Here is a 13,589-nt window from a genome sequence, read left to right on the forward strand (position 1 = left end):
GGAAGAGAGACCTGAATGCAGATTTTGTGAATTATGACTCAAGAAAGCAAGAAGCTTGGGAGTAAAGGGTGTGCCGAGAACACCCTAGGCTTGCTCCTGCTCTTCCTTTATCAAGAGGACAATTCTCAAGTATTCATTCCACGCATATGTGAGAATCCCTCAGTGCACACCTCCTTAGAAATGCAACCCTGGCTACCATAGCTTTCTGTTCCTTGCTCTCTGTCCCACACCTACACTGGACCTGTGACTCCAAGGACAGTAAACATGGTGACCCCAGGTTTGAGGTGATGGTTGCTGGTATCAGAATAATTAGATTGTGAAGCTATGTTGTGCCTTGCAATGAGACTAAAAATGAAATTCACATCACAGAAAAGCATTAGCCCCACCTGCTGAACCCTGGTTCCTATCAGTTCTGCTTAGTCGCAGCTCTCCTGCAACTTTGCCCCACCTACCAAGCTCCTGCCTATAAATCTTAGGGTTCAAAGAATTGTCTAGGCAGAGCCCACATATTCTGCTTCCTGCACACAGTGCATCCCATAGCAGCAGACTCAGGCCTCAGAGCTGATCATGCCGTCCTGCAAACATCGTGGTTGGCTGATTGCTGGAGCCTGTGTGCTTCTGTTAATTGCTGTAGCCTGTGGGCTTGTGTTTCTTCTCCGTGCGCATGGTGAGAATCCTTACGTGGGTGGTGGGGGCCAGAGCTGCCAATTTTGGCAGAGGCAGAGGCTGAAGCTGTGGTAGGGAAGGTAGCAAGGGAGGAGGAACAGGTAGAGACGACAGAGTGGGAAAGTGGCTGCTGTAGCCCAGAGAGTCACTGGTGTCTGAGGACAGTCAATAGTACAGAGGGCTACTCTGCCAAGCCCTGGGCCTGAAAGTCAGAGGGAAGTGTGTTGGGGACAGAGAGGCAGATGGGCCATGTCCCCTTTCTGTATAGGGCTGTGCCTGTGACTGTAGCTCTTACTGACCCATGGGTTAATAATAAAATTAATTGCACCTTCCTACTAGCATTGAACTCCAAATGGGTCACCCTCTTGAACAGAAAAGCATCACGGTATACTCCAAACAATCCTGGGAAATTTTCCTGGCCCTCAGTCATACAGTTCTCCAGCCATACAACAGTTGCCCAGCTGAGAGGCCCATGTTCCCTTTCTCATCTTCTGACCTTTGGAAAAGGTACAACTTGGAGTCCGAGGCAAAGGGCATATGCTCTGTCTGCAAGAAAGTCTTCCGGTTTATGAAAAGATGAGCCAGGAGGGTATTGTGCCCGGGGTCAGTGTGCAGCCCCGAGGCCTCCTGTCCAAAAGTGTCCAAGCCTGAGTCATGCTGACCTCCTGCCAGGCCTCCTCAATCAGATTTACCCTAAGGAGGCCATAATGACTTCACACTGTGAGTCTTCCCTGCTGTTGTCCAGGTTCTGAGACATCACCAGGGACTCCTGGACGGGAAGATCTGCCCAACTCACTCTTGGCTTATTTGAACATTCTTCTTTGGATCCTGGGTTCAGAATCACTGATAACTATAAGAGGGCACAGAGTTGTGCACCACCCAGGCCAGGCTCATGCATGGGAGAGCAAGACAAGATGGTGTGAGCTGGTGTAATGGCACACACCTGTAAATGGTGTTCTAGACGAGGCAGAGAAGGTAGAATGCTTTTCAGCTGCAAGCCAGCCTGGGCTACATGGCAAGAACCAGTCTGGTGGGGTGGTAAATGTAGAAATGTTAAAACAGAATACCACAGCAATTTCAGCATCGGTAATAATCGGGAGAAGGAAGACATCTGGAAGTAAACTTGGTCAGCAATGCTTACCTTAGCAAAATCAGGAATTTAAAGTATCACATAAACGGTCAGATGGCAATCCAATCAATGGTGACTTTTGGTTTTAAATATGATATAGATGACATTAGCTGAGATTTAATTACATGATAGTTTTCTGCAATTGTTTTTACTTTTCATGGGCCTCTTTTTTGCACTGCAGCCATTATAAAGACACAGTAACTCTTGAGAAGGCTACACGTGTAATGAGAGATGTATTATCCTTTCCCCATATGCCACTCAAAATCAGAATCTCTACTTAGCTCATTGGTGGTGGTGCGTGCCTATAATCTCAGCACTTGGGAGGGAGAGGCAGGTGAATCTCTATGAGTTCAAAGCCAACCTAGTCTACAAATCCAGATCCAGGACAGTCAGAGCTTTTTACACCAAGAAACCTTGTCTAGAAAAACGAGGGAAAAAAGAGAAAAAAAGAATCTCTGCTTACGCCAGGCGGTGGTGACGCACACCTTTAATCCCAGCACTCGGGAGTCAGAAGAAGGCGGATCTCTGAGTTCAAGGCCAGCCTGGTCTACAAGAGCTAGTTCCAGGACCAGGACAGGCTCTAGAAACTACAGGGAAACCCTGTCTTGAAAAAACCAAAAAAAAAAAAAAAAAAAGAATCTCTGCATAATAAACTTCAACTGTTTCATTTAAAAATAAAAAAGAAAATGTATGCATAGTTTTTATTTTTAACATATTTGTTTAAAAAATGTCCCTTGTGGCCTGTTTTCCTGCCTCCTGACTGAAAGTACACTCCCTCCAATATGTGGGACTCCATGGAGAGCTTTTCTTGGGGGTGAAGCATCCTGGCTGTAGCCTGACTCTTAGCAAACCCATTTCAGCAGATTTTACCTGTTGCTGTAGCAGTGACAGATTCTAGTGGCCCAAGTCCTGAGTGATCTGTATGGACAGGTATGGCATGTGGCATAGTGTCCTGCACACAGCATGTTGCTGGAGATAGGAGTGAGTTTTCAGCACTGGAAAGATGGTGGCAAATTGCCCTTTGGTCCCTGAGAGTGGCTGCTGCCTTTGCTACTTGTTACCACACATATTAGCATCAAACATGCAATTCATGTTTATCTGATGTGGAAGATTTTTACTTTTTATGGAAATACGACATGTCTGCCAAGTTCTTGCACACTGGAACATGATGCTGTGGAGACAAGTTGCCAGAGAGGTGGGTACCTGGAAAAGGCTGAATTGAGGATAGCAAGAAAGAAGTAACAGCCATAGTGTGAAGGTAGATGGTTGGGCAAATCCAACCTTGATACCGTATGTCACTTACAGGTGAAGACTCAGCCAGCCCCATCAGGACTACCCACACGGGACAGGTGCGGGGGAGTCTTGTCCACTTGAATGGCACCAAAGAGAGAGTCTACATCTTCCTGGGAATTCCCTTTGCCAAGCCACCTCTAGGAGAGCTGAGATTTGCACCTCCTGAGCCTCCCGAACCATGGAGTGGTGTTAGGGATGGGACCACCTACCCAGCCATGTAAGTCCTCCTGAGACCCAGAAAATGCCAGGTCCTGAAATGGGCAGCAGCTCAGAACTCTGAGCCAGACTGCAGTGCTTTCTCCATCTCCTCCCCCACTGCGTTCTCTCTGTGATGGGATATGCTGCAGATGCCAGAGAAAGGCCAAAGTGATGACGGCTCCTTAGCAAATCACACTGCACAATCACTGGACCAACCTATAGGTGTCCAGGAAGCATTGGCCAAGAGGCTGTTCCCTGAGAGTCTGGATATGAGGTGAAGGATGTCCCAGCACCCTGTTTATTAATGCAGCACCTATATGGGTAAAGGACCCGATACCCAGGCCTTGGAGAGTACGAAAAGAAATGGTGTCATTACACACACCAAGAAGTTCATGGAGATATCAGTATCCCATCATCAGGAAGAGTGGGATCCAAAGACCCATCTGGCAGCCTCACTAGAATTTTGAGCTTCATACCAGTTTCCCAAAGTCTGTGACCTTTACCTTAGTTGGAAGAGATTTCGGAGTGGGATCTCATGTTATCATGACATCATGGGGCCAGAAAGTGGGGTTTTGGTGGCTGGGAGCAAATATGAACTAAGAGTCTGTTTTTAATTACTGAACATCTCTTCAAATAACTGTATTTGTCCCCAGGTGTCTACAAAATCCTGATGCAGTGAATGCAGAAAGTCTGGCAATGATGAAACTGAGCGTGCCTTCCATCTCTATGTCTGAGGACTGCCTGTATCTCAACATCTACACACCAGCTCATGCCCATGAGGGCTCTAACCTGACTGTGAGTGGCAAGCCATACTCAGATCTGGGGTGGGCATTTCTTCGGGATGACTAAAGGGGGCAAATTCAGTGTGAGACCCTGATGAGAAGCCCTCCCTGTCAGGTGTCCAGGAATCCTTCTCTGCCGTGGCATGCAGCTGAACCCTAGGTATGGGACACAGAGACCTAAAGACTCTAGGAAGTCAGTAGCTATGGCTCCATGATCAACTCAGGTTTCACACCACCTACCAGAGGCCTGAGAGCTACATCCTGAGCTCTTGCAAATTTACTGGAATGGACTCTCCATTGTGTCAATGATGTTTTTCTTGTTTTGAGAAAGGGTCTCTCTATATAACCCTGGCTGGCCTAGAACTCACTATGTAGACAAGGATAGCCTCAAACTCACAGAGATCTTTGATCTCTGCCTCCAGAGGTATGGTATTTTTTTTTCTTTTTAATCTGTGTTTTATTTTTTACTGTGGCATTGACTTGAATCCAGCTTAATGTTGAACACAAATACAATACTGAATAAAGTCTTCTCGATGACTTTAAGCAGAAAAGTAAGACGCTTGATGCTGCATATGAATTTAACTGTGGACTTTTGGGTTTTATATTTTGGTTTTGATCTTTGTAGCTATTCCTAATCAGGTTGAAATTTTTTTTTTCTTTCTCATGGTTTATTTTTTTTTTATATTTAAAAATTTCCATCTCCTTCCCTCCTCCTCCCCCTCCCTCCGCTCCTCCTCCCCCTTCCCGCCCCTCCTTCTCCCCCTTCCCTCCCCTTCCCTCCACCCATACCTCCCCTCCCTCCCTCTCAAGGCCAAGGAGCCATCAGGGTTCCCCACTCTATGCTAAGTCCAAGGTCCTCCCAACTCCCCCCAGGACCAGGAAGGTGATCGACCAAGCTGAGAAGGCTCCCACAGAGCCCGTCCATGCAGAAGAATCAGAGCCCAGCGCCAATGTCCTTTGCTTCTCAGTCAGCCCCCACTGTTGGCCACATTCAGAGAGACGGGTTTGGTCGCATGATCCATCAGTCCCATTCCAACTGGAGTTGGTGATCTCCCTTTAGTTCTGTCCCGCCGTCTCCATGAGTGAACGCACCCCTCACGTTCCTGACTTTCTCCCTCATGTTCTCGCTCCTTCTGCTCCTCATCAGGACCTTGGGAGCTCAGGCCAGTGCTCCAATGTGGGGCTCAGTCACCTTCCCCATCTGTCGCCAGCTGGAGGTTCCCTCACGGTCCTGACTTTCTTTCTCATGTTCTCCCTCCTTCTGCTCCTCATCAGGACCTTGGGAGCTCAGTCCGGTGCTCCAATGTGGGGCTCTGTCATTTTCTTCATCTACTGAAAATAGATTCTCTCTCATATATTAACTCTTCTTTGAAAGTCTGGTATAATTCTACAATAAATACCATCTGACCCTGGTCTTTTTTTTTTTTAGTTGAGAAACTTTTAATGACTACTTCTATTTTACTGGGGGTTATAGAAATATTTAAATTGTTTATCTGATCATGATTTAACTTTGGTAAGTGATACCTATTGAGAAAATTATTCATTTATTTTAGATTTTCTAATTTAGTGGAGTATAGGTTTCAAAACCATGTCCTTATGAATCTCAGGATTTCCTTGGTGTCTGTTGTTATGGCCCCCTTTTCACTTTTATTCATTTGGTTATTCTGATTTTATTAATTTGGATATTCTTGCTCTGTCTTTTAGTTAGGTTGGATAAAGTTTGTCTATTTTGTTGATTTTCTCAAAAAAAACCCAACTATTTATTTCATTGATTCTTTGTACTGTTCTCTATGTATTTTATTGATTTCTGCAGTTTGATTATCTCTTGCTCTCTCTTCCTCTTAGGTGCGCTTACTTCTTTTTGTTCTAGAACTTTCAGGTGTGCTGTTAAGTTGCTAGTGTGAGCGCTCTCCAATTTCCTTTAATGCTGTGAGCTTTCCTTCTAGCACCATCTTCACTGTGCCCATGAGTTTGGATGCTGTGTGTTCATTTTCATGGATTCTAGAAAGCCTTTAATTCCTTTCTTTATTTCTGTCTCAACCCATTTTTCATTCAGTAAGGAGTGGCTCAGTTTCCGTGAGTTTGTAAGCTTTCTGTTGTTTCTGTTCTTGTTGATATCCTGCTTTGGTTTGCAGTTGTCTGATAGGATGCAGGGAATTGTCTCAATTTTCCTGTATCTGTTGAGATTTGCTTTGTGACCAAATGTGTGGTCAATTTTGAAAAAAAAAAATCTGTGAAGTGCTGAGAAGAAGGTAGATTCTTTTGTGTTTGGGTGGAATATTCTGTAAATATCTGTTAGATTAATTTGGCTGAATAAGTCAGTTAGCGCTAGTATTTCTCTGTTTAGTTTCTGTCTGGTTGGCCTGTCCATTGGTGAGAATGGGGTACTATCAGTGTGTGAGAGTCAAGATGTGATTTAAGGTCTAATAGTGTTTCTTAAAAAAATAGGTGCTTTTGTGTTTGGGATCGATGTTAAGAACTGAAATGTCATCTTGGTGTATTTTTTCTTGTGGTTAATATGTAGTATCCTTCCACAGTTCTTTTGATAAAATTTATTAGATATTAAAATGACACCAGATTGCTTGTTGGGTTTGTTTGCTTAGAATATCTTTTTCCAACCCTTTACCCTGAACTAATGTCTACCCCTGGTGTTGAGGTGTATGTTTTGTATGCAGCAGAAGAATTGATCCTGTTTATAACCATCTGTTAATCTGCATCTTTTTATCGGAGAATTGAGTCATTGATATTGAGAGATATTAGATATCAATGATTGTTAATTCCTGTTATTTTGCTGCTGGTGGTGGTGGTGTGTATGTGCTTTCATTCTTTGGGTTTTGCTGGCATGAGATTATTTATTTCCTATGTTTCCATGTGTGTAATTAACCTTGGTTTAGAGTTTTCCTTCTGTAGGGCTGATTTGTATATAGATATTGTTTAAATTTGATTTTATCATGGAATGTCTTAAAGTGATTGAAAGTTTTGCTGGGTATAGTAATCTCGGCTGGCACCTGTGGTCTCCAGCACATCTGTCCAAGACCTTTTGTATTTTAGAGTCTCCATTGAGAAGTCAGGTGTAAATCTAATAGGTCTGTCTTATATGTTAGTTGGTCTTCTCCCTTGACGCTTTTAATATTCTTTCTTTGTTCTGTATGTTTAGTGTTTTGATTATTATGTGCTGAGGAAACTTTTCTGGTCCAATCTATTTGATGTTCTGCATGCTTCTTGTAACTATATAGGTATTTCCTTCTTTAAGTTAGGAAAATTCTCTTCCATGGTTTTGTTGACGATATTTTCTAGGCCTTTGAATTTTTTGTATTCTTCTTCTTCCTTTATTCCTATTATTCATAAATTTGTTCTTTTCATAGTGTCCCAAATTTCTTGGATGTTTTGTGTCAAGAGTTTTTAAGATTTAACATTTTCTTTGGTCAATGTATTCATTTCTTCTATTGTATCTTCAAAGTCTGAGATTCTCTCTTCCATCTCTTGTATTCTGTTGGTGAAGTTCACCTCTGTAGTTTCTGCTCATATTTCTAAACTTTTCATTTTCAGGATTCCCTCAGTTTGTGTTTTCTTTATTTTTTCTATAACCATTTTCAGGTCTTGAACAGTATTATTTCTTTCCTTCTATTGTTTTTATTTTCTTCACTTTCTCTTTAAAGACCTCTTTCATCTACATATTAAGGTCTTTTTCAGCTCTGTTGGAATATTTAGAACCTGCTGTGGTGGGATACCTGGGCTCTGTTGGAGACACATTATCCTGACTGTTATTTATTGTGTTCTTATGCTGGCAACTAGGTATCTGGATTTGGGGTGGTTATAGCTCTAGGTGTTGATTTCTGGGTTTCTCTTTGTTTGGTGGGTGTTTTGATACTTAATTTCTGTTTCCTCTCTGGATTTTGAGAAAGTGTGCTGCCTGCTCAGCCGGTGTGTTCCCTGGGAATGCTGGGGAGAGATGATCTGTTGCAGTGCTAGGGGTGACCCTGAGAATTGGGTCTGGGGGAACAGAGAGTGGGGAAGGTCCACAGGCAGCCTACCTGGTCCCAGAGCTCTGGTATTAAAGGTATACATCACCATGACCAGCTCTGTGCCAATGATTTTTTTGTTAATAATCAGGAGAATCACTGATGAATATACCCTTTTTTCATTACATTTCATAGGTGTCTGAGAGTAGGGATGTTATTACTCCAGATTTAGAGCCATTAATTAAGGCTTTGGTCGTAGAGAAGGAAAAAGACTAGCAAGTATCCTAATGGTACTAGAGCCCTGTCTGTGGTCCAGGTGAGGATGTCCTGAGGAGTTTTGTCTGCATGTCTAAGTACACTGAGATAAAGCATTAGGTAAAGTAGAAGATACCCCAGGTGGAGCTAGAGCTGGGTGGGAACCTCCTGGCATCTGACTTGATTTCCACAGGTAATGGTATGGATCCATGGTGGTGGACTGTCTAGGGGTATGGCTTCCATTGTTGATGGATCCATGCTGGCAGCCAAGGAAGATGTGGTGGTGGTCACTATCCAGTACCGCCTGGGTGTTCTGGGCTTCTTCAGGTGAGTCTGGGGCTGGCTTTCACTGTGCAGTAAGGGATGAAGAGGAATAAGACAGCCCTGTGATTCCTTCTCTGCATCTTCTCAGCACTGGAGATGACCACGCCAGAGGAAACTGGGGCTACCTGGACCAAGTGGCCGCCCTGCGCTGGGTCCAGCAGAACATCGCCCACTTTGGAGGCAACCCTGACCTTGTCACCATCTTTGGAGAGTCTGCAGGTGGCACAAGTGTGTCTTCACAGGTTGTGTCCCCCATGTCCAAAGGACTCTTCCACAGAGCCATCATGGAGAGTGGGGTGACCCTGCTGCCTTACCTGATCTCTAACACCTCTGAGGTGGTCTACACAGTGAGTCACTTCAGCCATTGATGACCCTGCAGCCTCAGCCTCCACCCTCTGGTACTCTGGGAGTTTTCTCAATTGGGAAAACAAGGAGCATGGGAAATAGCTTCTTTCAGTACTTTCTGAGAGATTCATGGGTTAGAGTCCACTTCTCTCTATATAGGCTGGGTATAATAACCATGCATAAGTACCTTGTAGGGGCCATTATGTTCAGAAACATATGGGATAAAGATATGACTCAGTAGGTATAAACATAAGGACCTGAGTTCAAATTCCTTCAGAAACCACAAAAAGCTGCATGCAGCAACAATTATGTGATATCATAGGATGAGATAGGAGGCAGAGAACAGAAAATCCCTGAAATGTCACAAATAAGATAGACTCTTGTTAGAAGGAATAAATAATGAAAGATCATCTCTCAAACAAGATGGGAAGTGAGGACTAGCAACCAAATGTTGTCCTCGAATCTTTGCATGGAAACCATGGTACAGGCATTCCTGAAGTCACATGTTGTGGAAATACACATGTAACTTATATTTAAAAGTGTTTAGGTAGAATAACCTCTCTGGCTGTCACATCTGAGCAACAAGAAAATGGGAATTTCATACTTTATTTCACCAGCACAAAGTGCAATGTGATATTTGGACACAATGCCAATCAACTGGGATTGGGAAAACTCTTCTACTTGCCTGAGAGGATGGATCAATTCCTGCCTGATCCCTTTACAGAAAGTGGTTGGCTTATCTGGTTGTGAGACTATGAACTCAGAGACCCTGGTACACTGTCTGAGAAGCAAGAGTGAAGAGGAGATTCTGGCTATTAACAAGGTTGGGAGAGTCGTGTGACTTGGAGGACCTCATCAGTGGGATGTGGGAGAGTCAGTCCTTACTACTCTAAACAATTTACTTCTGCTCCATGGTTTAGTATCCTCTTAATCATGTGTGTAAAATGAGTACCAAATATCCTAATATATGTAGATTTTTGTCAGGGGTGGAGAAACATCCTGAGACAATTAAATGGGGCAGGGGTAATGGTTAGGGTTTCTCAGTGGCCATCAGAATTGACCTCCATGTCCCTTGCATGTCCCGCAGGTCTTCCAGTCCATCCCTGCTGTGGTAGATGGGGTATTCCTACCCAAGCATCCCCAAGAGTTGTTGACTGCTGTGGATTTTTACCCTGTCCCCAGCATCATTGGAGTCAACAATGACGAGTATGGCTGGCTTCTCCCTATGGTGAGGCACAGTTCCAATTCTCTAGAAGTCTGGGGACTCATAAGGTGAGCAGAGGAAACTTGATCCATATCTATTTCACCGTATACTATAGAAAACTGTCCTCTCTCTGCCAGTCCCAGGGCTCTGAACAAATAATAAAGGGCATAACCAGAGAGACCCTGCCGGCTATCCTGAAGAACACAACAACACATATGGTAAGCCACCTTGAGTACTGCCTCCAATAGAAAGAGCCACTATGTATCCTTCCAGACAGCATGCCTACAAACAAAGATCTGTATGTGTGGTTCATGGAGGGCTCACTTCAGAACCTATGCCTTTCCCTCTACACCATGTCTTATCCCTGGCCACATTCTCCACACTGAGGCTGCTGCCTATCAAAACAAGAACCTGCCTAAACTCATTCTTCCTGATTCCCTGGTGTAGCTGTTACCTCCTGAGTGTAGTAACCTGCTAATGGAAGAGTATATGAACAACACTGAAGATGCCCAGACCCTCCAAATACAGTACAAGGAAATGATAGCAGACTATTTGTTTGTGATTCCTGCACTCCAAGTAGCAAAGTTTCAATGTGAGTATATCTGTGATGAGGCCTAGTTGGGAGGAGCTCAGAGCCATGAGTCCCAGATAAGCATAATAGTGTCAAGGTCGCCGCTCATGTCTGGATCACATCTCTGGTACCAAACTCCCGAGGACCATTACATTAGTATGTCTTCATTCTAGTGTAAGATAGGGAAGTGATATCTTATCCAGATACAAACAATGAAACAGGTTGCTGATACTCCATTGATTTGCCAAAACTACTCAGCTGGGAAGGCCAGGGTCACTGTTGAGCCAAAGGCTTTCCCATAACTAGTGTTCCAGCATGGGGCCGCCCACTTGACAATTATAACACCAGATAACTGTAAACCAACATAACTTATCACTAAGGGTTAGGCAGGAAAGTTACATGTATGATAATACTATGTAACTATGTGTCTGTACCTCTAGGCTCCCGTGCCCCTGTCTATTTTTATGAATTCTGTCATGTGCCCAGCTACGAAAAAGATACGAGGCCAGCCTATGTGAAAGCTGACCATGGTGATGAGATTCCCTTTGTTTTGGGGTCCTCCCGCTGGGGCATAAAACGTGAGTCTTCCTTGTGTTTCATGAGCTTGATGGGGTCACAGGTGGGTACCTGATGGGTAACTGAGCTCTCTGTCCAGCCGAGAAAATCAAGGCTCTGGGAGAGGACATAATCAAGTAAGCACCCTTTCCAACCTCAAAAAAGCTATACCCAGATTAGAATCTGGACCCTTACAAATATAATTTATTTTCTTAGTTACTTTTCTATTGCTGCGATGAGATACTATGACCAAGTCATCTTACAGAAGAAAGAGCTTATTGGGACTTACAGGTTCAAAGGGTTAGTTAGAGTCTATGACCATCAAGGATGGGAGATTAGCAGCATGCAGGCAGGCAAGGCACTGGAAGAGTAGCTAACTAAAGCTTACATTCTGATCTACAAACACAAGGCAGAGAGAGCGCTAACCGGACCTGACTGGACTTTTAAACCTCAAAGCCAACTTCCAGTGATATGCCTCCTCCAACAAGGCCATACCTCCTAATTCTTCCCAAACAATTCCACTAACTGGGGACCACATATTCAAATATATGAGTCTATAGGAGTCTTATCATTTGAGCCACCACACCTATGTTAGATGGAATGAGGACACACTGAACAAAACTGAATCTGGAAGCATTCAATTAGAGGTGTGGGTGGCTCTTGGATCCTTGGTGGTAAAGGAGGGAAAGAGGCCTAGAGTTCAAGAAAGGTCAGGCTACAGGAAGGATGGTGATTGAGGAGCATGAATAGGCAGCTGCATGGGGTGACTGGGACCTGGACCTTTGTCTTCCCCATGGCTACAGCTGACTTCACTGAGGAGGAGGAGCTGCTGAGCAGGACAATGATGAAGTACTGGACCAACTTTGCACGACATGGGTGAGAGCACACCCCTCCCTCAACCTCCTCAGTGGTGGGTCACTATCTAGGGTTCCTTTGGTGGTTGATGACCTCATTAGTATGCATGGATAACTCATCACATGATAGAGTCCTCCTCACCCCAGGGCACACTTAAGTACATCGTACATATTGGTTACTGGTCATACTGCAGTGACCTGACAGGAGCTATGATATTGTTCTTTAGATTTTGCCTCTGAGAGGGAGACCCAAAATTATCCAGGTAGTCTTGCCCCACATGGAGCAGACACTAGTAAGTGACACTTGTATCCCTGTATAAGGACACGTGGCTCATCAGTCCCCTCAACCATTGACACAATTAGTCTACTACCCTGACACAAACTGGGGGATCACAACTTGTTTGAGCATGACCTTACCATTCCCTGCTGGGTGGCATATCCACAGGAATCCCAACAGCCAGGGTCTACCCAACTGGCCCATGATGGACAATGAGCAGTACCTGCAGCTGGACCTCCAGCCTACTGTGGGCCAAGCCCTGAAGGCCAGAAGGCTGCAGTTCTGGACCCAGACTCTGCCTGAGAAGATCCAGGAGCTAAAGGGGTCTCAGAATAATCACAAGGAGTAGTACCCTGTGAGAGGAATGGTGTGAAGGGCTGAATACACATGGGGTCAGCCTAACCTTCTTAGAGAATCCTGGTTAGAGTCTAACAGTCACATCACCATCCCTTACCTCTCCAATTGTCCATTCGGTCTGCATGTACGACAAACCCTTGGTGTGTCACTCGTTCCTCAACATGCTGGGACACCTTGTATGAGACTCAGTGAATGCTCCCATGACTGTAGATGTGTGACCCCTAGGTGCCCCAATCTTCTTTCACTGTCCCCTGGGACAAGGCCCTTTCCTTCCCTTCCTTTCTTCATCTGCTCGCATCCCCTCTCCTCTTCTCCAAGCCCCAGACAGTCTTCAAATGAAAGAGGAGCTTTGGAAATATTTATTATATGGGAGTGGACTGTGTCAAAATCCTATGTTCTCTCAGCAAGTCTCATGCTTCTTATTTGTAAGTGGCCAATAAAGAAACCTAATAGCCAAAGTCCTACCTATTGTTTTTATGTATTCAGTCAGGTTATTGTTCCAATATTTCACAAATTGCAAGCTGAGCTCTGTAATAGGTATCTGTGGGCCCTGCTATTCAGAGACCTAGACAGAAAGATTATATGATTCCCACAGATTCAGGACAGCCTGAGCAACATAGTAAGACCAACATCTCTAAACAAATTATAATCTGGATAACATACAAATAGCAAAAAAAATTATACATGTTTATAAACCAAGAAATCCAAGGCCAAATGTCATCAGATTTGCTCTGTGGTGAGAGTTAGGCCTCTGGCTCAGAAGATTTCACATTGCATCCTCCTTGGATAGAATGAGCAAACAATGACACTCTTGGAC

The 13,589-nt window shown here is 44.3% G+C and overlaps 1 protein-coding gene across 1 annotated transcript; it reads left to right on the forward strand.

The window, feature by feature from the left end:
- Positions 1–567: 567 nt before the first annotated feature.
- LOC119801725 (acylcarnitine hydrolase-like) lies at positions 568–13,168 on the forward strand. The gene is made up of 12 exons (XM_038312338.1): positions 568–667; positions 3,101–3,305; positions 3,940–4,081; positions 8,479–8,612; positions 8,698–8,956; positions 9,679–9,777; positions 10,042–10,182; positions 10,296–10,376; positions 10,606–10,750; positions 11,170–11,307; positions 12,088–12,160; positions 12,584–13,168. The coding sequence occupies exons 1-12, from the start codon at positions 568–570 to the stop codon at positions 12,762–12,764; spliced, it is 1,698 nt and encodes a 565-aa protein (XP_038168266.1). The 3' UTR covers positions 12,765–13,168.
- Positions 13,169–13,589: the final 421 nt, after the last annotated feature.

Source organism: Arvicola amphibius, chromosome 15 (assembly GCF_903992535.2).
Source record: "Arvicola amphibius chromosome 15, mArvAmp1.2, whole genome shotgun sequence".
NCBI classification, from domain to species: domain Eukaryota; kingdom Metazoa; phylum Chordata; class Mammalia; order Rodentia; family Cricetidae; genus Arvicola; species Arvicola amphibius.